Source organism: Malaya genurostris, chromosome 2 (genome assembly GCF_030247185.1).
Source record: "Malaya genurostris strain Urasoe2022 chromosome 2, Malgen_1.1, whole genome shotgun sequence".
Lineage (NCBI taxonomy): Eukaryota > Metazoa > Arthropoda > Insecta > Diptera > Culicidae > Malaya > Malaya genurostris.
In genome coordinates this window covers 165,736,229-165,761,958 of record NC_080571.1, presented here as the reverse complement: position 1 = coordinate 165,761,958, position 25,730 = coordinate 165,736,229, and the positions used below count along the sequence as shown (strand labels likewise).

The window sequence follows — 25,730 nt, the reverse complement described above, 5'->3', positions numbered from 1 at the left end:
CCCGCCGCAAATAATACAATCACTGTCCTGCAATGGAATTGTCGAAGCATCATGCCAAAACTTGATTCATTTAAAATTTTATTGCATAGTCAAAAATGTGATGTATTTGCTTTATGCGAAACATGGCTTACTTCAAACATAGCTTTAAATTTTAATGATTTTAACATTATACGTCTCGATAGAGACTCTCCGTATGGTGGAGTGCTTTTGGGAATTAAGAAATGCTATTCCTTTTATATATTAAACATTCCTTCAACTTCTAGTATAGAAGTTGTTGCTTGCCAAATAAACATTAAAGGCAAAGATATTTGCATAGCTTCGGTTTATATTCCTCCAAAAGCACAAGTTGGACAGCGACAGCTTAATGAAATGGTTGAAGCCCTTCCTGCTCCACGATTGATTCTGGGGGATTTAAATTCGCACGGAATGATGTGGGGTTCCGTTTACAATGATAGCAGATCATCTTTAATACAAAACATTTGTGACAATTTTAACATGACGGTATTAAATATGGGTAGCATGACACGGATCCCAAGACCTCCTGCACGCCCAAGTGCATTAGATCCATCTCTTTGCTCAACATCAATACGACTAGATTGCACCTGGAAAATATTGCCTGATTTACACGGTAGCGATCATTTACCAATCATCATCTCAATTAGCAATAGCAATTAAATTGCTACTTCAGCTAGTATTCCATATGATTTGACAAAAAATATCGACTGGATTAAATACCAAAGTAGTATCTCTAGTATTTTGAATTCAATGGAAGAGCTCCCTCCACTTGAAGAATATGACTTCCTCATTTGTTCGATTCTGGAGGCAGCAGAACAATCCCAAACTAAACGCTTTCCTAGGCCAACGACTAACAGAAGGCCTCCCAACCCCTGGTGGGACAAAGAGTGCTCAGAGGCTAAACTCGCAAAACAAAATGCTTGCAAGACGTTTCTAAAACGGGGAGGAGGAACTCCTCAGAATTTTGAAAAACTTATGGTTTTAGAAACCAAGTACAAGAGCATACTTCGAGCCAAAAAATGTAGCTATTGGAGAAATTTTGTCGAAGGCTTGTCAAGAGAAATCTCAATGAGCACTCTTTGGAACACGGCCAGACGAATGAGGAATCGTAACGTAGGAAATGAGAGTGAGGAGTACTCGAATCGATGGATATTTGATTTTGCGAGGAAAGTTTGCCCAGATTCTGTTCCTACGCAGAGCATTATACGGGAATATCCTCCAAATAATGGTTTTATTAATAACCCATTTACAATGATGGAATTTTCTATAGCACTCTTGTCTTGTAACAATAACGCTCCTGGGTTGGACAGAATTAAATTCAACTTGGTGAAGAATCTGCCCGACCTCGCAAAAAGACGTTTGTTGGAATTGTTCAACAAGTTTCTTGAGCAAAATATTGTTCCACCTGACTGGAGACAAGTGAAAGTTATCGCCATTCAAAAGCCGGGGAAACCAGCTTCCAATCACAACTCATATAGACCCATTGCGATGTTGTCCTGCATCAGAAAATTGTTCGAAAAAATTATTCTACGAAGTCTCGACACTTGGGTCGAGACGAACGGTTTGTTGTCAGATACTCAGTTTGGCTTCCGTAGAAATAAAGGGACGAATGATTGCCTTGCATTACTTTCGTCTGACATCCAAATTGCCTTCGCTCAAAAGCAACAAATGGCATCTGTATTTTTAGACATTAAAGGAGCATTTGATTCAGTTTCCATTGATGTTCTTTCAGACAAGCTTCACCAACATGGACTCCCAGCGGTTATAAATAATTATTTGCACAACCTTTTGTCAGAGAAACGCATGCATTTTTCATATGGCGATTTGACAACATTCAGAATTAGCTACATGGGTCTACCGCAAGGCTCATGCCTCAGTCCGCTCCTTTATAATTTTTACGTGAATGACATTGACAGCTGTCTAGAAACCCCATGTACACTAAGACAATTGGCAGATGATGGCGTGGTTTCAGTTACTGGACCCAAAGCTATTGATCTGCATAAACCATTGCAAGATACCTTAGATAACTTGTCCGTTTGGGCTGTCCATCTGGGTATCGAATTCTCTGCGGAGAAAACAGAGCTGGTCGTCTTTTCAAGAAAGCATGATCCCGCGCAGCTTCAGCTTCATATGATGGGAAGAATGATCCAACAGGTTTTGACTTTCAAATACCTCGGGGTGTGGTTTGATTCCAAATGCACGTGGGGAGGACACATTAGGTATCTGATAACGAAATGCCAACAAAGAGTAAATTTTCTTCGAACAATAACAGGATCTTGGTGGGGTTCTCATCCGCAAGATCTAATAAAATTGTATCAAACAACGATACTTTCAGTGATGGAATATGAATGCGTTTGTTTTCGTTCCGCTGCAAACTCTCATATTATCAAACTTGAACGAATTCAGTACCGTTGTTTGCGAATTGCCTTAGGCTGCATGCATTCGACACATACAATGAGTCTTGAAGTTCTGGCGGGAGTTCTTCCATTAATAGATCGATTTTGGGAGCTTTCATCACGCCTGCTAATAAGATGTGAGGTGCTGAATCCCATGGTAATTAATAATTTCGAACGACTAGTCGAGCTTCGATCTCAAACAAAATTCATGACAGTATATTTTAACCATATGTCACAGGAAATCAACCCTTCAAGATATACACCCAAACCTCCGTTTACGAACCTTATATATGTATGTATGTATGCTTACACACTCACTCGTTTGCGTATGTGTGTATATATTTATACATATAAATGATCGCTTTTACTTCACCAATATTTGTATGTATTAGGAAATACAAATATTTGCACACATGCGTACATATATTAATACATATATACATATATAAGTTACGTAAATGGAGGTTTGGGTGTATTCCTATCCGTGTCAGCATCCTAAGTGCCCCTGACTCAACTTTATTTTTCGATACATCCATGCAGCGCGAAGTGCGTGGAATCCCGGATCATCTACGTTCGACGGAAATCCCAAAAATATTTTCAAGTAAGTTCAGGCATATTGACTCTGAGAAAATGTTTTACACGGACGGATCGCGAATTGAAGAAGCGACAGGGTTTGGTATGTTCAACAATAATGTTTCGGCCTCATTTAGGCTTCAAGAACCTGCATCTGTTTATATAGCAGAGCTAGCAGCAGTTCATTATAGTTTGAGTGTAATCGTCACATTATCTCCAAACCATTATTTCCTCTTCACAGATAGTCTGAGTGCAATTGAAGCCATTCGCTCAAACATGACTGGCAAGACTGAACCGTTTTTCCTGGGCAAAATAAAACAGTGCCTGAACGACATATTGAACAATAATTATCTAATCACTATAGTCTGGGTCCCGGCTCATTGCTCCATTCCTGGCAACGAAAGAGCCGATATTTTAGCCAAACGTGGTGCTATTGAGGGTGAAATTTATGAGCGACCGATTGCTTTCAACGAATTCTATAGCTCGTCTCGCCAAAGAACACTTGCCAGCTGGCAAGCTTCTTGGGATAGAGATGATCTGGGTCGGTGGATGCACTCAATTATTCCAAAAATATCGACAAAGGCATGGTTCAGGGGACTGGATGTGAGTAGGGATTTCATTCGTGTGATGTCCAGACTCATGTCCAATCACTACACGTTAGATGCACATCTCCTTCGAATTGGGCTCTCCGAGACTAATCATTGTGCTTGCGGAGAAGGTTATCTGGATATTGATCATGTCGTTTGGAGATGCGTGGAGTATCGTGATGTCAGATCTCAACTAATAAATTCTTTGCGTACCCAAGGTAGACTATCCAATATCCCAGTTCGAGACATTCTTGCTTGTCGTGACCTTTCATACATGAAACTTATTTATGATTTCATAAAGAAAATTGGAGTTTCAATTTAATAAAGGCCCCTTTTAAGACTTAGTTCTGATCCCAGCTGCGTCCATGAGTTCAACCAATAGCTAAATTAGAATAAAAATTATTTAATGATACAAACAAACTCGAAACAGTTTATGAAATTATCAACAAAATGTCTGAAAATAACAGCTTATTTTATAATTTATAGAAGTTAATCGTTTGGTTCAAATAATATTTCCGAGTAGATTTCATAATTAATGACGAGTTACCTAAGATGATATTTAAGCTATAAGAGAATATGTTTTAATAAATTCAAAACGTTGTGACTATGTTAGAATTAAATTAGGATAAGAATATTATGTAAAAGTGATGCTACGGCGAAGAAAAACTTATGTAAACTGCCTTAAGAAATAAACGTATTTATGAAAAAAAAAATGCTGCCATCATCTGCCAAAAACGAACCGCGCTAGAATCGGTCCGAGGCTAAATTTCATGAAAAAGTTTGCTGTACACAGTCTTTTTGGTGCTTAGAAACAATTGTATAAAAAATCGTGTTCCAAATTGCTCCTAAGCATTACTTTGTCATTCAGCGCTCAAAATCTTACTGCTGGAATAAGGTGAAAAGTCGCTTACACAATAATATCGATATCTCCGTTAAAAAAGGATGGATTTTGACAATATATGGCTTGTTGGATAGCTATTACCGTGCGGAATCTAATTCTTTTTTCAAGGTCAATTGTGACAGATATTGTCAAAAAACTGAAAATTCTGACATAAAACTTCGTAAATCAGTAGAATCGAAATGAGTTGGATAGGTCATCAATTATTAAGATCTACATTTTTTTTATAAATACGTTTATTTCAAAAGGCAATTCACATAAGTTTTTCTTCGCTGTTGCATCACTTTTACATAGAATTCTTATCCTAATATAATACATACTAATATAGTCACAACGATTTGAGTTTAATAAAACATATTCCTCTTATTTTTTAAACATCATATTATTTGAACCAAACGATTTACTACAATAAATTAAAAAAATAGCTGAAATTTTTTTACATTTTGTTGTTGATTTCATAACCTATTTCGAGTTTGTTTTTATCAGCACATCATTTTTATTAAAATTTTGCTATTGGATGAACTAATGGATGCAGTAGGAGTCAGAACTAAGACTCAATTATTAAATTGGAACTTCAATTGTCTTTATGAAATGATAAAGAAGTTTCATGTAAGAAAGGTCACGACAAGCAAGAATGTCTCGAACTGGGACATTGGATGGTCTACCTTGGGTACACAAAGAATTTATTAGTTGAGATCTGGTATCACGATACTCCACGCATGTCCAAACGACATGATCAATATCGCGTTAACCTTCGCCACAAGCACAATGATTAGTTTCGGAAAGTCAAATTCGAAGGAGATGTGCATCTAACGTGTAGTGATTGGACATGAGTCTGGACATCACACGAATGAAGTCCTTACTCACATCCAGAAACCCTGCCATCATCTGTCAATTGTCTTAGAGTACATGGTCATTCACAAAAAAATTATAGAGGAGCTGACTGAGGCATGAGCCTTGCGAGAGACCCATGTAACTAATTCTGAATGTTGCCAAATCACCATGTGAAAAATACATGCATTTCTCTGACAAAAGGTTGTGAAAATAATTATTTATAATCGCTGGAAGCCCATGTTGATGGAGCTTGTATGAAAGAAGATCAAATGCACCTTAAATGTCTAAAAATACAGATGCCAATTGTCGTTTTTCAGCGAAGGCAATTTGGATTCGTCCCTTTATTTCTATGGAAACCAAACTTAGTATTTGACAACAAACCGATTGTCTCGACCCAAGTGTCGAGACGCCGGAGAATAATTTTTTCGAACAATTTTCTGATGCAGGACAACATTGCAATGGGTCTATATGAGTTGTGATTGGAAGCTGGTTTCCCCGGCTTTTGAATAGCGATAACTTTCACTTGCCTCCAGTTAGGTGGAACAATATTTTGCTTAAGAAACTTGTTGAACAAGTCCAACAAACGTTTTTTTGTGAGGTCGGGCAGATTCTTCACCAAGTTGAATTTAGTTCTGTCCAACCCAGGAGCGTTAATGTTACAAGACATGAGTGTTGTGAAAAATTCCATAATTGAAAAGGGGTTATCAATGAAACCATTATTGGAGAAGACTCCCAAATAATGCTCTGCGTAGGAACAGAATCTGGACAAACTTTCCTCGCAAAATCAAGTATCCATCGGTTCGAGTATTCCTCATTCTCATTTCCTGCTTTACATTTTCTTATTCGTCTGGCCGTATTCCAAAGAGCGCCCATTGATGTTTCTCTTGACAAACCTTCGAAAAAATGTCTCCAATAGCTGCATTTCTTGGCCCGAAGTATGCTCTTGTACTTGGTTTCTAAAATCAAGAATTTTTCATAATTCTGAGGAGTTCCTCCTCCTCGTTTTAAAAACGTATTGAAAGCATCTTGTTTCGCGTGTTTAGTATCTGAGCACTCTTTGTCCCACCAGGGGTTTGGAGGCCTTTTGTTAGACTATGGACCAAGAAATCGTTTGGTTTGGGCTTGTTCTGCGGCCTCCAGAATCGAACAAACGAGGAAGTCATATTCTTCAAGTGGAGGCAGCTCTTTCATTAAATTCAAGACACTTGACATATTACTTTGGTATTTAATCCAGTGAATATTTTTTGTTAAATCATATGGAATATTAACTGAATGTTGAAATCGTCGTAAATATTATGTATTAAAGATGATCTGCTTTCATTGCAAACGGAACCCCTCATAACTCCGTGCGAATTGAAATCTCGCAGAATCAGTCGTGGAGCAGGGAGGGCTTCGATCATTTCATTAAGCTGTTGCTGCCCAACTTGTGCTCTTGAAGGAATATACACCGAAGCAATGCAAATGTCCTTTCCTTTAATGTCTATTTGACAAGTAACCACTTCTATGCTAGAAGTCGAAGGAATAGCTTTCCTTAATTCCTAAAAGTACTCCACCATACGGAGAGCCTCTATCGGGACGTATAATGTTAAAGTCATTAAACTTTAAAGCTATGTTTGATGTAAGCCATGATTCGGTCAAAGCAAATACATTAGAATTTTGACTATGCAATAAAAATTTAAATGAATCAAGTTTTGGCATGATGCTTCGATAATTCCACTGCATGACAGTGATTGAATCATTTGCGGCGGATGATAATTTATCCATCAAATGATACAAATTCTGAGTCAATGGGCCATTGAGCATTTAACTGCTTCAAAAAAGATCTAGCTATTGGGAGGAATGCCATTATGAGGGTCTTTAGGGGTTTAGAAACATTGAATGCTGTGAAAATCCATTCTACAATTTCCGAAAACTTCAGTAATCCTGGTGGTAGCTGTAAATAGTAGCCCAATGGATTATTGTCTTTTCTTGTGCTAGTTCCTGGATTGGTTTGTGAATTTGACAAACCAGGCGCCACAGGTTTTAGTTTTAAATTTAGCTTTATAGAATTAACTTGGGGATCTTTTTTTTGATGGTGTAATTTTAGGTGCCTTCGTTGGTAATTTCCTCTTAACAGACCCTTGAGGAGTGACAAACGAGGTATCTTCACTATCTCCGTCAGAGTCAGATTTCTCTGGCTCCGCAAGATTCGAAAAACCGTTTTCGGTTTCCAAAGGTGGGACATCAATCACCGTTTTAAGTATTTCTGTATATGTGCGCTTAGACCGTGCTTTTAAAGAAAGCTTAATTTTGTCTTCATGCAACTTAAATTCAGCGCATACTGATAAATCAAGAGGACTCTCTCCACAGTAAATACATTTTTGAATTTCTATACTTCAATCGTTGTCCTTATGGGGCCCTTCACACTTAATACATTTCGACTTATTACTACAGTAAGTGGCTGTGTGGCCAAATTTTTTGCAGTTCTTGCAATTCATAACATTTGGTATGAAAAGCTGAACAGGAAGGCGAACTCTATCGATGTGGACATCACTAGGCAAGGCAGATCCAGCGAATGTTACTCGAAATGAATCAGGGGGCATAAGGTTTTTAAAACGATCAACTCTTCAACCGAAAGACCCGCTTCGGTGATAACACCGTCTATTTCAACGTATTTCGAAGGAATATATACGCGATATTCGCGGGTCAATAATTCACTAAAAACAATCTCGCTAGCCTGCTTCAAAGAATCGACTACAACGCGGATCTTGTCTTTATATACTCTTACTATCTCTTTGGTAGCGGAAAATCGTGATGTCAATTCTCTAGATATCTGGAATAAATTTAATGCCCTTTAAAAACTTGCTACACTTCTTCTGATTTTTCACTGTCTCTCAAACAAATTTTTATTCTAATCTAAATTTACGAAAATCGATTCAGCCATCTCCGAGAAAATTGAGTGCACATTTTAATCAAATATACCCGCAAATCGACACACATACACGTACAGACAATTCAATACTTCAACTGAACGAGCAAACTCATTCGAATGTTATTTGAAAGTCGGCCCTCTTGGCCCCTCTAGGAGTCCTCTTTTGATGCTATCCATGAAGCAATCCATTTTTCCAACTCTTCTAAGGATTGAAAATGTTGACCTGTCAGACCGTGTGCCATCGAACGAAATAAGTGAATGTCAGAAGGGGCGACATCTGGGGAATACGGCGGGTGGGGCAAGACTTCCCATTTCAGAGTTTCCAAGTACTTTTTGATCACTTTTGCGACGTGAGGCAGAGCATTGTCGTGTTGGAGGATGACTGCCTTCTTTCTAAATCATGTCCAGGGCCTTGAGACATTTTAAAATGGCTTGCCGACACACTCCCAACGATTCGGCAATCTCTTCTTGGGTTTGGCACGAATCTTCATCAAGCAATACTTCTAGTTGTTCTTTGTTGAAGTTTTTTTTCTCTTCCACTACCATGTTTGTCTTCGACATCGAAATCACCATTTTTAAAACGTTGAAATCACTCCTGACACTTTCTTTTACTCAGAGCAGCATCACCGTAAGTTTCTGAGAGCATTCGATGCGCTTCAGCTGCATTTTTTTCGAATTGTAACAGAAAAGTAAAACTTCCCGCAAATGGCGAGAATACCAGATTGTACAAAGTAAAAGTACTACTGTAGGCAAAAAATAGTAACACTTTGTTCATAATTTCAAAACACACTTGTTCCTACATTTTTTTCAAACCTTGAAGCAGTTGTAAAGTCAGTTTCTGGAATAAGGGCAAATACGTTTGTTGCGGAACGATATTGGTTGATTTTTTGACGAAAAAATCACGAAGAATCAATGTAGTGTACGCTGGTGCATTATCGTTGTGCAAAAACCAAGAGTTATACAAATAGCTTCGCGCAAATGACTCATAAAACTCAAATAGTATTCCTTGTCAACAGTTTGGCCGGTCGGAAGGAATTCGGACTGCACCACACCTCGACAATCAAAGAAAACTGTCAACATTACCTTGATTTGGACGTGGTTCGTTGTCAACAACTTGTACCAATCAAAACACTAACTCGCGATATACAATTGTCACCAAAGGCATTTAGCAATATTCTGCACGTTTCGACACCCGAATAATTGTTGAATAATTTCACTGAAAAGTATGGACGCAACCAAAAACCGCTGCAATTTCGCAATGGTTCAGAATCTGTCAATTTATATGGTTGCGTCCTGTTGTTTACACTCTTCTCTAACCACTTGTGCAGTTCTTTATTCGTTTTCATTAGTTTGTTTCGAAATGCGTGGACTTTTAGCTGAACAACATCGAAAAATTGTGTACAAATGGTGCACAGAACGCGGACTGTCACTGAGAAAGATTGCAAAAATGGAAGGAGTAAGTAAAAAAGCCGTGCAAAATGCAATCAGGAAGTTCGGTGATAACCTTTGAGGATAAACCGAAAACGGGTCGAAAAAAGGTCCTGCTAACCCTCAGTTGGATAAATGTATACTGAAGGCGTTCGAGTAAAAGAAAGAGGGTTTCAGTTCGGGATGTGGCCAAAAAAGTGGGCACTTCGAAGTAAAATATTATTCGTACTAAAGAACGTTTGAATCGTTGAACCTATAAGAAGCAGATACAACCAAAACGTAGTCCGAAACAAAAAGCATCGATAAGGCCGAGGGTTCGAAAGCTGTACAATACGATTCTTGCTGGAAATTTATACTACATAATCATGGACGACGAAACCTACGTGAAACTCGATTACAAATCCTTGCCGGGACCACAATATTATACGGTGCGAGAAGGGCAAGTGTTAAACCAGTTCGAGACATCGATTGAAGTCGAAAAATTTGGTAAGAAAGCTATGGTCTGGTAAGCAATTTGTAGCTGCGGTAAGATTTCGAAACCCTTCGTCACCACTGGTTCAATGAATAGCGAAATATACATCAAGGAATGTTTACAAAAACGACTTCTACCCATGATTCGAAGCCACAAGGATCCTGTTGTCTTCTGGTTAGATCTTGCTTCTTGCCACTACTCGAAATCAACGGTAGAATGGTATACTACCAAAAATGTCACTTTCGTTCCAAAAGACCAAAGAAAAGAATCCACCAAATTGCGCACAACTTCGACCAATTGAGGAATTTTTAGCAGTAACGAAGGCACATCTTAGGAAACATGTCTCGGCAGCCGAAACCATTCAACAGTTCGAAAAAGATTGGAAAAAGGTGTCAAAACTTATCGCCAAGATGTCTGTACGGAATTTAATGAGGAACGTTCGCAAGAAGGTGCGTAAGCTAGTCTACAATGGCAAGGTAGCAAATGTTGAGAATATTATTCTGTTGTTGTAGTCTAATATTATCAGTATATCGAATAAAATTTGAATATCTAACACTTGTGAATTATTTACAGCGAAATCAAAGTGCGTCCATACTTTCTGGGACAGTCTTTAGGGTACGGGTATATCGTGATGGGTAAGTAGATACCTTTCACGCAGCCCACCTGGATTCGATTCTTAACCCTGCACATAGAGTTAGAAAATTTTTCTGGCCCGAAGAGGTGAATGACCTTAAGGTTAAATCCTCTATAATCGAAACTTTTCAGAAAGACAGACTATACTAAACACTAATGAATATTTTGATGTAAAGAAATATAATTCAAAACTCTTACTACTTTTTACCGACAGTAATATAATGTATCAAAGGTATTGGCATGTTGATATTGTAATTGTGGATTTTTTTGTTATTATTTGTGTAGTTGTAGTTATTGTTGGAGTTTCTGTTGTTCCAGTTGCTGTTATTACTGTTGTTATATGTGCCATTGATATTGTTATTGTCGTTGTTGTTGCTGTTGTTATTCTCGCGGTTATGGCTCTAGATTTTAGATGCACAGAAGTTCATAGATTCACACGAGGGGTATAAGATTGGAATCAGTGTGGAAGAAGTGTTTTACAATAACTAATTAAAAGAGACCAGGTGTACCAATATGAAGTTAGTGTTGAGATACAACTGTGTCAATACCAAACACTTGGTGTGATTGAACTTTAATGTTTTTGTAAGACATTTGCGAATATATTTAATGAACATCAAATTATTGAGCAAAACAACGTCATATTTTGCATCGTAATAAAAATGTCGAATTTTTATTTCCATTTAAAGAAAAGTGCTGCAGAGTCGCATCGAATGCTCTATCAGAAGCAACATACACGGACACGGAAGTGTAACGAAGTTACTCCAGATTTGATTTTATAATAACTTTTTCCGTGTAGGAGTATATTCTCTAATTCTTTCACGGAACGAATGGAAAAAGCTGTAGGATTGTTTTCTATACCATTTATAACGAATACATTGTTTAAAAAGTGAAAAAATAGGCCCTAACACGAAACATCAAAATCAACCGAATCTATAAATAGTTGTGCACGTTTGCTAGCTTCAGTTTGTGATAATCCATGAACAGAGACACATCGGGTGCGCAGGGTGCCTTCTACGCCAGTGGAACTACACCCGACATTATTCAACTGGTGCGGTGCTTCAGTCATTGGAGGAAAAGAAAACGAAATGTGGACAAAATTATACAAAATCAGCCGTTCTAATGACTCTAAATGTTAACTGAAGAACTATTAAGGTTATCATTATTTTTACGTTTCGTCTTTGACTCATCAGTGCAGAGCAGTTCAAATTGAACTGCTTAGTGCTAAACTCGGCAGTTCAATTTGAACCGCTAAGCAGACGTAAAGTTTCTGCTACTTACAGAACACTTTTTGTTTTGCAACGAAGTGCAATGTCTTTTCTGACGTGCCGAACGAAAACGTGTTTTCGACTATTTCTGGCCGATGCAGGTATGGTCATTTAGGGGTTAGCCAAATTTTGTGCTAGGGCACATAACCGTTTTCATTATTTTTACGTTTCGTCTTTGACTCATCAGTGCAGAGCAGTTCAAATTGAACTGCTTAGTGCTAAACTCGGCAGTTCAATTTGAACCGCTAAGCAGACGTAAAGTTTCTGCTACTTACAGAACACTTTTTGTTTTGCAACGAAGTGCAATGTCTTTTCTGACGTGCCGAACGAAAACGTGTTTTCGACTATTTCTGGCCGATGCAGGTATGGTCATTTAGGGGTTAGCCAAATTTTGTGCTAGGGCACATAACCGTTTTCATTATTTTTACGTTTCGTCTTTGACTCATCAGTGCAGAGCAGTTCAAATTGAGGTTATCTTTTTGCAAATCAAAGGTAAAAATAATCAGTTTCTTGCAAATCAAGAATAATTTAATAGGTTGTGCACTTTTCGCTGTGCGAAACGAATGGAAATAAAGCCATATATCATATACCAATATCGTAGAAAATACTACCTTCTGAATGCCTGCGATTACATCATTCAGCTTCTGGTCGTGGCTTCTAAACGTTGGTATTTTTGTGTCCATTAGAACTGCTCTTTTGAACTTTTGACCTATTATGTTCACTGTTCGCTCCGTTCGCAGTGCGGCTTTCGCTTCACACAAATGAGGAAAATTCATCAAAGTAGGAACACAACGGAGAGAATACATATACAAGTCAACAGATCTAAGGGGCGTTAATGATAGTGTAATAATCCGTAAATGATAGTGTTATAATTACGGTCGAATCATTTCGCTCATAACTGTTTTCATTGTCTCTACATACAATCGAGCAGAGTTAATTGGGTTTCTTAACGTTTAGCTGGAGTAAGCTTTCGTAACACCAAATGTTGAATACGTAATTTAATGTTGGAATACTTCAGCATCTACAGAATTTTTTATTTCAATAAAGAGCTTCATGTCGTCTGCATATACAAGTACTTTTAGCGTTTATTTTTGATAGTTCATTCGGTTAAAAATGATATGGTTATTTACTGTAAGACAAAAGAAATGAGATTAAACTGATTGAATTTGAATTATTAAACCGCACAAACATTATTGAGCAGTGCCGACTAGTTTTACTTAAAACTATTCTTTTCTACCTTTTCAGATCGACAATTGTATAGAGACGAGAGATTTATTAAGAAATGTTCCTCCTCCAATCACACCATGCAAAACTCCGGAATCGGAAGTGATACATGATGTAAGCAAGATACGCACCGTTCCTTTTAGCGCAAGTCATAATATATATATATATATATATATATATATATATATATATATATATATATATATATATATATATATATATATATATATATATATATATATATATATATATATATATATATATATATATATATATATATATATATATATATATATATATATATATATGTATATATACACCCGAACCTCCGTTCACGTAAACTTTTTTTACGTTACCTCTTTTTACGTCAAAATTTCCAAATAACGTAATCTTTTTTTACGTAGAAAATACTTCGTAAAAAAAAGTTTTTGCATACAATTATATTTCATGGAAATCAGTACAATATGGGTATTTTCGGAACGGGTTTGATAAGTAGATGTCGGAAAACGATGTTTGAGGTGGTTCTGAATTCCAAGATGGCGACTTACGGTTTATTGATAATCCTTAAAACCCCTTACAATATAGGTATTTTCGGAGCGGGTTTAGTTCATATTGCGTAGAAAATAGTGTTTGAATATTAGTGGATTGCTGATCGTATCCTATATTGTATTAATATTTTCGAAATTGGAAGAGTCGCTTAAAACAAACTGTTGGGTCGATTTCGGCTGTATGAGATAACACCAAGTGACGTTCTGCTCCTTTTCCGACAGTCGTTTATTAACGCTTCAACTAGTAATAAATTCATTTTAATTCGTTTTACAAATAGAGAAAGAATTGAAACTTACAAATTAGTGCACTCATTCACTTGGTTAGCCGACGCGAGATTCTAAGCGAAATGCACGCTAGACCTGAATTACGTTGGATACAATAAGTATTAGTGTAATATAATGAATAACAACTTACAATTAATCTAATAGATCAATCTGATCATAATCGATCTGTCCGCCCGGAAACCAACGTTTTTCACTACGTTACCTACGTTTTCACTACGCTTCTCTTCCTACTCTGATCTGACAGTTCGGTTATGCCAATTGGCTTAAGTGAACGTAACTATCGATTTATCGTCATATCGGCAGGGTTGCCGGACCTTTGGTTGCGTCTGCATCCTCCCCCGGGTGTATCTTACCATTGGCCGAGACTACACGTGTCTTGCCAACATCCAACAACGCTAGTTTGGATACCGGACGACGCAGCTGTCTGCTCGAGGTTTGAACTATCGCCTGACGTACTCTGCCCTCGCTGTCCTTCGTAACAGCAGCCACGCGACCACGAGTCCAGCCGTTCCGCTTCGCTTCCTCGACGATCAGTACTAAGTCCCCTTCTTCAATAGCTTTGACCTCGCCAAACCACTTCGACTGTCTGCGAATCACTGGCATGTATTCCAATAGCCATCGTGTCCAGAAAACGTCAAGACGCTGTTGAATTTGAGTTAACGTATCTCGCGAAATCTTAGTCCGCGAAGCTAGAGGCACAACCGGTTGTTTGACACCACTTGAACTTCCAAGCAAGATGTGATTCGGTTTGAGCGCCTCCGATTCCTCAGAATCGATCGACAAGTACGTCAGAGGCCTTGAATTTACCAATCCTTCCACCTCCACGACCAACATTTGCAGTCCTTCATCGTCCAACTTCTCGTCCGAATACGCACACCCCATCGCTGTTTTCACCGAACGCACTAAACGCTCCCACGCGCCACCCATGTGCGGAGCTACTGGTGGAATGAAGGTCCATTTTGTCGACGCGTTCGTAAATGTTGCAGACAATCCCTGGTTGATCTGCTCGCGTAGAATTCGCTCTGCTCCCTGGAAGTTTGTCCCGTTGTCTGTAAAGAACTCGACTGGAGACCCTCGCCTAGATACAAATTTTCTGACACAGGAGATACAGGAAGCAGTAGATAAACTGTAAGCAATTTCCAGATGAACTGCACGAACTGTTAGACAGGTGAAGAGAGCAATCCACCTTTTCACGTTTGATCTTCCAATTTTCACCAGAAGCGGTCCGAAGTAGTCGATTCCCGTATACGTGAATGGACGAACGTGATCAGCAAGCCGAGCTTCTGGCAATGGAGCCATTACGGGCATTTGCGGTTGAGCTCTACGAATTTTACAAAATTGACATTCCCGGGAGATCCTTCTCACCATTGTACGAAGTCTCGGGATAGTGAACACTTGCCGTATCTCGTTGCATACCGTTTCATGATTAGCGTGACGGTATGTACGATAATACCAATCGATCAGAAGCAACGTTACAGGATGATCTTTTGGCATTATTATAGGGTACCGCATATCGGCAGACAGATGTTGAGCTTTCCTTACTCGACTGTATTGGCGGATTAGTCCACGATCGTCCAACACCGGCATGAATTGGTGTAACGGACTACTGGAATTCAACGGCTTCCTTTGATCCGATGGTAGAGATAAGTTTCTTTTCAGCAGTATCACTTCATCCATGTAACTTTCAGCCTGAACTTGCTTAAAAATAGTCTCCTTAGCAGCCAGTAACTCCTCTTGCTGGAGATGTCCGAAATACCTTGGTCCCACACTTCGGATGTTGTACACGAAACGGTTGACGTACGCGATAGTGTGATGAAGTCTTTCCCAGCGTGAAAAGCGGTTGTAATCGATCAGGTATCCAATCAACACATGAAGTAACGATGACGGACGCGGTTCCTCAGTAGTTGCTACTGACGACTTCGCAGATTTCGGCCAATTGTCTTCCGAGAGAAGTAGAAAACTTGGTCCTCCAAACCATTTGCTCTCATCACTGAAATAAGGGCCACTTCTCCATTTAGTCGCTTCATTCGCAGGGTTTAATCTTGACGGAACCCACCTCCACTAGCTAGCTTTAGATGACTCCAAGATTTCTCCGACGCGATGTGCTACAAATGGTTGATAGTTGCGTGGATCCGCTAGAATCCAAGACAATGCAGTTGTAGAATCGGTCCAAAGAACCCGTCTGGTAACGGAAATACGGTGATTCTCAAGAAATAACTTCATTAATCGCGTTCCTAGCACGCATCCCTGCAACTCTAATCTTGGCACAGACATTGGCTTCACAGGGGCCACCTTTGCTTTCCCAGTCACGAGAACGCTTTGAGGATCATCTTTAATATCTATCGTTTGTAAGTACACAGCACAAGAGTAGGCGGTTTCACTAGCGTCCACAAACACATGAAGTTGAGCATCAGTATACGTGTTTTCCGTTGCACCAGGAAAGTAGCATCGTGGTAAATGCACGGTCGAAATGAATTCTATTATTTTCGTCCATCTTCGCCAGAAGTCATAAGCATTGTCGTCGACTTCTTCATCCCAATCCGCACCAGTTCTCCAGAGGTTTTGAATGAGTACCTTGCCGTGGATAGAGAAAGGTGCCAGTAATCCTAAGGGATCAAACAGCGTCATAACACACCTTAGAATCTGCCGATTCTCTAATCGCAGCTCATCTGTCCTGGGAAACCACAACATGCCTAACACACGCTCAGTCATCTAAAACGGAATTGAGCGATACGCCATCTACTTTAGCCGCCGCATCCCAGATTATGCGAACCTTCCCGGGTTTCTTCGCATTGGTTACTGCTCCTAAGGGAAGATACCATACTCTGTTTGGATCTGCTCTCGTTAATTCATCGTTTGTCGCTCGGTGGGCATATCCCTTCTCACTGTATTCGCGAAGCTGTTGATGAAGATTCTCCTTCAACGGGGGATTACGTTCCATCCAACGTTCGAGGCAATTCAGACGACGCATAGCCATCGGGTAACTGTTTGGGAGTACTATTTCGTCCTGCTTCCACAATAATCCGGTCTCGAACCGATTCCCGATCCGTTTAGTAGTACTCTAAGCACGTCGATCTTCCTCCGATGTAAATCCGGTATTTTAACACTCGCTTGCTCGAAGAACTGTTTCATGACTTCATGTAACTCGCTGTTGGAATTACACTCGCAGATGTGAAAGCTATGCATCTGGCTGGATTCGTTCCGTTGCTGGCTGTATACACACCAACCGAGTCGTGTTTTTACTGCTATTGGTCCATTTCCGTCTCCTTTTTTCACTTTCAGTGGCAAAGCCAATCGTAGATTATCGATTCCGATTAACAGTTTCGGCACAGCATTCGCATAACTAGGCAGTGGTAATCCTTTCAGGTGCTTACACCTCTTCTCCGCTTGTTCTCGATGAACACTCTGACTAGGCAGGTTGAGACAGTCAACCGTTCTTGCCTCTGTTATCTTAAATCTTCTGCAGTATTCTGTTCCCGCGAGCTTGAAGCAAACCCTTTGTGAATCCTTCTCGCTGCGCGACACGTTGCCTGTCCAGTGAAGGCAGAGTGGCTGAGGACTTCCTTCGATACCAAGCTGCATTGCTAATTCGCCTTCAATCAGTGTGAGCGTAGAACCCTCATCTAGGAATGCAAAAACATCAGTAGACCCAGACTTCCCATAAACAGTAATATGAACTATACGAAAAGAAAACTAGACTCAAGATAACGGTGAGTATGATTTTCTGCCGGATCAGACGTCGAGACAACTGCGAGGTTTCTTCCCGAATGTAGAAGCGCATGATGGCGATACTGACAGCCATCGACTGTGCACCGGTACGTGCTACGACAACTCCATTGTTCATGCCTAAAGAGACAAGTGTGACATAATCCCAATTCGCGAACCTTTCGCCATCGATCGTCCACACTTAGTGCTTTGAATCTGTTGCATTCACGAAGACGGTGACTTTGCTTGCCGCAATAATGACACTCAAACGATTTCGTGGTTTTAGTTTGGATCGGATCGTTTATATCAATGACAGCATGTGTATTCGTGTATCCTTTATTTCTCGACTTTTCCTTGCTCGCTGTTTTTCCTGCGTCAGGTTCGTACAGTACGACACTCGACGCGTCATGGACGACGTCGGACATAACATAGTCGCAGAAAGTTCGTAGATTTAAATTCACAACACCTCGTCTGTAGCCAGCCCACATTAGCTTTTGATCCGCTGGTAGCTTTCCCACAAGCTCGTGCAAAAGCGTAGGGTTTGCCAAATGCGCCTGTTCGTCAGCTGCTTTAATATGATCACACAATGCTTGCACTGCCATCCCATATTCAATTAATCCTTCCAGTTTTTCCGATTTAGGAGCAGGAATTGCTCGTGCATCTCGCTGCAACGAGTTTATCAACACCTCCGGTCGCCCATACCGCATGCGAAGCGTTTCGATGACGTGTGGCACCGCCTGGGGTAACACCAATTGGCTACGAACAGTCTCAAGTGCGTGTCCTCTGAGACATCGTTGAAGTCGAACCATATTTTCACCGTCTGTATAGCCACAAGCGTTCGTAGTGTAATTGAAGTTAGAGATGAATATCGGCCAGTCCGAAGGATTGCCGGAAAAACAGGGAAGATCACGAGCCAGCGAATGCCGCGTTGCAATCTGTTGGGGGGTTGGGGATAAATTCACTCGTGTATTGGACGGAAGGTCGCGGGCCACAAACTGCCGTTCTGTAAGCTGTTGCGGATTTGAGGACAAATTCACTCGTGTATTCCGTGAAAGTATGGGGCGATTCCTTTGATTTGCAGCTCCATATAAATTGAACCTTTCACGGCTGTTTAACTCTTCGTCAGCAAGAGTATCGTTATGTGCATTGGTATTGATCGTGGGGGGATTTGTTGATAAAGACTGACAAGGATTGTTAATTAAGGCATGACGATTTTCTCAATCAGGGGCTTTCGGACAGAATTTTTTTATTGTATCAGTAGCCTTTACCTGAGTGTTGTTTGACATGTGCAGTCCGGTAAGCAGCTTCTTACATTGCTCCAACTCCCCTCGTAAATCGATGATTTGCTCCTGAGCTAGTTTCTGCTGGTCGCAGGCATCCAGCTGTCTCTGTGACTGCTGCGATTCCGCTGCACCAGGCTCGATATCCGGTGAAACTTCTAACTGTTTTTCGTTCGATGAATTTGCAAGTCCCGCTGGCGGCTCGAGTTCTGTCTGGGAGGCTGCTAGTGGATCGACGATTACACCCAATGCGCCTTCTCCTGTTGAAACCAGCCACTCGTTCACCCGGTTTTGGGTAGAGCGGCGGCTCACACGACTTAATCTCTTCCATAACGGCGGCATTGAACAGTATTTTCTGTTCTTCCAGGAACTTCTTTTGAAGCTCTAATTCGACACGTTGTTTACCAACTCTTGTCTCTCCACTAACCGTTGCATTGTATCAGCTAGTCGAGAAGCACGATCCGAAACACTGCTTACCGGTGATACATTAGCTGCTAAATTGCATTTAGAACAGCTCCAAGCTCTCTCGTTAACCGAATCCGTGACACCCGCACAGGAAAAGTGTCACCAATCGTTGCATCCATCGCACTGGTTCATATTGTCCATCATATCCGGCTTATCACAGGCGGCGCAGTTGCTTTCAGAATCGTTGAGGTTAGGGCTCGCTAGCGGACTTCTCAACACGGGCATCGTGTAATTTTTGAAGTTTTGTTGGGTCGATTTCGGCTGTATGAGATAACACCAAGTGACGTTCTGCTCCTTTTCCGACAGTCGTTTATTAACGCTTCAACTAGTAATAAATTCATTTTAATTCGTTTTACAAATAAAGAAAGAATTGAAACTTACAAATTAGTGCACCCATTCACTTGGTTAGCCGACGCGAGATTCTAAGCGAAATGCACGCTAGTATTAGTGTAATATAATGAATAACAACTTACAATTAATCTAATAGATCAATCTGATAATAATCGATCTGTCCGCCCGGAAACCAACGTTTTTTACTACGTTACCTACGTTTTCACTACGCTTCTCTTCCTACTCTGATCTGACAGTTCGGTTATGCCAATTGGTTTAAGTGAACGTAACTATCAATTTATCGTCATATCGGCAGGGTTGCCGGACCTTCGGCTGCGTCTACACAAACTATTGTGGCAGGTTCTTTCTAAAAAATGAGTCTGATTCACGTCTTGGTTACCGAATGACTGTTCATTTATTTTCCGCATTTTGGTTTTTATAAAATGTATAAATTTTCTCTGTGTACGTGTAGGTATGACGAGAAGTCTTGAGACTTGACAATTACATATATCGAAAAGGTTTTGGTAACGATTATGTGGAGAAGGCTAATGTTTAATAAACATCGCTCGACTCGTAGCGATGGCAAGAACAATTGAAGTTATTTATTTTCCTTCGCGCGAGGCGGAAAATCCACGCCAGCGGCGCGCATGGTTTAAAGTGTTTATATTCATTGCGTTACTTTGCTTGTGCGCTGTAAGCAGTTCAAGTGTTTAAGATAGGAGGACCGTTTTGGTACCGAGCATAATTTCGGTCATATCGGTCCAACTCATAAAATATTTAAAGTTTATGATTTGTAAAGTGCCGATGCATCAAATCATAAGACTGTGTGTGCTACGATGTATGGCTGGTTTCCGTACAAAGTATTCTCAAGAAGACGTTTACAATATAACTACATTGTGTCGAAATGAAATGTAATATTGAAATTGTTCTGAGGGTTTAACGTGGAAAACGTGGTGGTTTTGTAATTCCGCCACACCATCCCCGTAAAAAAAATGATGAAGTTTACGGAGTCATTTTCGGTTAATAAAGATTAAGGTCTGGTCTCAAGAAATCTCTTACAATATTGTGTGAAGTGTAATGTGTTTACAATGTTTTGATTGGTCATATATAATGACATTTAAGTTTTTTATCATCTATCTCGCGTTGCGGTTGATAGAGTATGATTTGAAGTGATTTCAGATGTTTATTACATGCTGACTTAAAATTATTAATACTAATAAAATTGAAAATTGTATTCGAAAGCGCTAGAGCAATTTTTCCAATATTCAATTTATTAGCTTTTTCTTCTATAATATTTAAAATCCTCTCGAGAGATTCATTCATATTTGTGATTATACATCGGGTAAATTACGCTTGAGTCAAATCCTTTTTGTAATTTTTATTTTGAATTGAAATTTTAAGACTATTTATATTATTTGTCGACGATTTTTCAATGCTTAATTTTTGCATGTTGTGTACTTCATTTATATTGATTGATTCAAATACTTTGAGTTGATCAAGCTCAGTATCTAACGAATCATTAAGGTTTTTCTCTTTCTGAATAATATTTTCGTCATTTTGTTTCCTTTTGTCGGCTCTAGTTTGAACCTTTGAAATAGACATATTACTTAACATATCTGTGTTTATTTTAATCCTAGAGAGCGCGTCCGCTCCTACATTTAATTTACCTTGTACGTATTCTACTTCGAAGTCAAATTCTTCGAGGTCTAAACGCATTCTTGTTAATTTTGAAGAAGGATTTTTCATCGAAAACAGATATACCAATGGTTTGTGATCTGTTTTGACAAGAAACTTTCTTCCATATAAATAAGGTCTAAAGTGTGTGATGGCCCAATGGATTGCTGTCAGTTCCTGTTCAATAGTCGACTTATTTGATTCGCCTTTGGTGAACGATCTACCGCAGGCCATTTTGGAAGCATCTGTGATTACTATAAATTGCTTGGTAAAGTCGGGGAATTGTAAAATTGTTGGCGTTAGAAGTTTGTTTTTAAGTGATTGAAAGGATTGTTCGCATTCAGGCGACCAATCAAATTTTGTATTTTTTCTAAGTAGTTTGTTTAGTGGGTGTACTATTTTCGCAAAATTTTCTATGAAGCGACGATAGTAGTTACAAAATGCTACGAATCGTCTGACTTCATCTGCATTAGTAGGAGTGGGATAATTTTTTATTGCTGAGAATTTGGATGGATCTGGTAGAATACCTTTTTCCGAAATGTGATGACCCAAATATGTGACATCACTTCCGAAGAAATTAAATTTTGTTGGGTTTAGTTTTAGGTTATATTTCCTGAGTTGTTGAAAGACAATTTCTAAATTTTTCAAATGGTGGTTGATTGTACAGCCCACCACAATAATATCATCAATGTACAAGAACGCACACTCTGGTGGTAAACCGCACAGAGCGATTGTCATCATACGTTGGAAGCTGTTAGGCGAAATGTTTAGTCCAAAAGGTAATCTATTGAATTCGTAGTGGCCTGTTGAACTCGAAAATGCTGTGTATTTTTTTGAGTTTTCTTGTAATTCAATCTGATGAAAGCCTGACATCAGGTCGAGTGTCGTAAAATACTTTGCTCGACCTAGATTATCAAGTATTTCATCGATTCTTGGTAAGGGAAATTTATCTGCTATAATTTTTTTGTTTAGTTGGCGAAAATCAATGACTAATCGACATTTTTTGTCTTCATTGTTTGATATTTTCGGTACTAGTAAAAGAGGTGAGTTATACGGGGATACGGAAGGTTGAATAATACCTTCATCAAGCATTTTATCGATTTGGTTATTTATTTCTTTTTTGTGAACTTCAGGTGTTTGATAATTTTTTATGTAAACTGGTGATTTATTTTCTAAATTAATTTCCTGTTTGTAGAAATTGTTTGCACTTAATGGACCATCCTTGAGTGCGAAAATGTCGTTGTATCTTTTGCATAGGTCTATTATTTTATCTCGAGCATTTATTGGTATATTTTTAATATCGATCTGATTTTGCAATTTTTGCAATCGTTGCTTAATTTTTTGTTTATAATTTTGATTTTCGTGTCCGGCTGCTTCATAGTTGCTAGCTGCGATTACTTCATTTTTTTCTAGTAAGTCGTTTAGAGATATCTGTGCAAAACTATCACTAGTATTCATAATATTTACATATTGGGCACCAGGACTGATTAGAGCCTTTGAACAATTCATTCCTGGCTTTATTTCATCGGATAGGATAACGCTATCCTCAGTTATATTTCTTAATTTAATTTCCTTAATTATTTGGCATCGTGAAGGTATTATGAATTTTTCATTGAATTTATCTCTAATAGGTATTTCGAAAATTTCATTATTAATTTCGAAAGTAATTAGCCATGTTTTTAGGCATATATTGCATTCATAGTTTATTAGGAAATCTCTACCCAGGATTCCGTCTGTAAAAATAGGTAGATTATCATTAACTATTTGGAATTTATGTGGTATTAAATGATCATTTAGTTTAGTATTAGCATATGTGCTGCCTTCGGTTTCTATTTTACCTTCGGTAACACCATTTATGATACAGTTCTCATTCATATGAATAAGCATGTTAGGTTTTAGTGCGCTTTCTTTTAATATAGAAATGTCTGCATCTGTGTCTACAATTAATGTAACCGGTTTGTCGCAAACATCTAGTTTTAGAATTACGAAATTTGTATCATTTATATCGCAATTGTATATTTTTATTACTGGTTTGCTTGGTTCATTGACCGAGCCTCGAAGTGACCTACATTTTGGTTCACGTTTGTTCTGGTGCTCTGATTCGTTTTGGTTGTTCCATCTGGCTGGCGGCCGACATCTTGAGCACCCGATGTTGACGCTGAAACGTTTTCCGCATACATCACATTTCTATTTGGATTTGCGTTGCTAAAATTTGTATTGAGGTTATTTCTCCAGTTGTTTTGGTATTGATGTTGGTTCTGTGAATAGAACCGCTGATTCGGAGCAAAAGGAAATTGTCCGTAACAGCACGTTTGTTGAGGCATGTTATGCCACTGGTTAAAATTTGGTCGCATTTGACGACCTTGACTTTGATTTGCCTGGTAAGGCATTTGCATTTGTTGGTTGTTTTGATTATTCCAAATACGCTGATTTGGAGAGCGTGGCTGAAAAGGGAAATTGAAAAACGGTATTTGTTGTTTAAATTGCCGCCCCTCGCCGTTATTTCTTTGCTGAGTGGCGGTTTTGTTTGTTTGCATTTTTGTGAGCAATACTTTTTCTTCGCAGGCCGGGTTCACTTCCAGCACTTTATTTATTGCTGAAGCTAGGTCCGTGTATGTTCCTGCTCGTATAATAATAGAAGTTTTTTCATTTTTTAGGCCTTCGGCCATGTGTTTAATTGCTTCTTGGGTAGCCATTTCTTTTGCTACCTCTGCATGAATTTTTTTTGCAAGTACGCAGCTTCAAGCTGCGTAGCGAGAGTTTCGATTTCATTTGTAAAAGTAATTATGTCAGACTTTTGTTTGCATAATTTTAGTTTAGATTGCACTGCTCCTACGGAGGCGGGTGCAATTGTTTTTAATTTGTCCACTATGGACTCGACGTTTTCGGGCTTGGCGGCAAAAGCGTTTCGCGCTTTGCCTCTTAGTTTTGATAATATGATGCTGATAACTAATTGTTTGTTATCATTTGTAACTATTGTCTTAATAATATCCAGTGCATCAATGACGCTGGTGAGGTTTGTTGGATTTCCATCAAATTCCGGTATTAAAACTGTCACTGTTTTTATTGTATTTTCCAGATTAGTCATTTTGGTTTTTGCCTCACGATTTAGCTTAACTAATTCCTTTGTCGCCCGTTTAAATTTAAGCAATAACGACGGTTTGGCGTATGGGAGTTTAATGTCTATGATATTGTAAATTTTTCCCGAGAGCAATTTTGCTTCTCGGTTGATTAAATTGAAAAGGTCTGAGTCTAGATTGTTCTCTAGCTCGGCAAGTTTTTCGTTAATTAAGTTTTGAGCGAAGCTCGCTTCGCTTCTTTTCAATTGTAAAATTTGGCTCGGATAGGTTCTATTCGGAACTTTCCTAAAATTACTTTGGATTGCCTTTAATGTATTCAGGCTTTCTTCAATTTCGTCCATTCATATTCAATAGTTAGTTTGTTGTTAGTAAAACCGTAGAATTTACATCAAATAATATGGGTGTTTAAAAAAAAATTTATTTTATTTTATTTTTTTTTAGAGATTATATTGTGCAGGATCAAGGTAAATTCCTCCCAAGACCTCCTGCACGTCCAAGTGCATTAGATTTATCTCTTTGCTCGACTTCAATTCGACTAGATTGCACCTGGAAAGTATTTCCTGATTTACACGGTAGCGATCATTTACCAATCATCATCTCAATTAGCAGTAACAAAGGCATTGCTAATTCAGTTAATATTCCATATGATTTGACAAAAAATATTGACTGGATTAAATACCAAAGTAATATTTCAAGTGCCTTAACTTCAATGGAAGAGCTCCCCCCACTTGAAGAATATGACTTCCTCGTTTGTTCGATTCTGGAGGCCGCAGAACAAGCCCAAACCAAACGATTTCTTGGTCCATCGTCTAAAAGAAGGCCTCCAAACCCTTGGTGGGACAAAGAGTGCTCAGATGCTAAGCACGCGAAACAAAATGCCTTCAAGACGTTTTTAAAACGAGGAGGAGGAACTCCTCAGAATTTTGAAAAATTCTTGACTTTAGAAACCAAGTACAAGAGCATACTTCGGGCCAAGAAATGTAGCTATTGGAGACATTTTGTCGAAGGTTTGTCAAGCGAAACCTCAATGAGCACTCTTTGGAATACGGCCAGACGAATGAGGAATCGTAACGTAGGAAATGAGAGTGAGGAATACTCGAACCGATGGATATTTGATTTTGCGAGGA

The 25,730-nt window shown here is 39.0% G+C and overlaps 1 protein-coding gene across 1 annotated transcript in view; it reads left to right on the top strand.

Moving 5' to 3' along the window:
- LOC131427127 (inactivation-no-after-potential D protein) overlaps positions 1-25,730 on the top strand; it is a 1,657,698-nt gene that overhangs the window by 634,562 nt on the left and 997,406 nt on the right. The window contains exon 7 of the mRNA XM_058590062.1: positions 13,258-13,350. Within this exon, the coding sequence (XP_058446045.1) occupies positions 13,258-13,350 (93 nt within the window). The remainder of the gene's footprint in view (positions 1-13,257; positions 13,351-25,730) is intronic.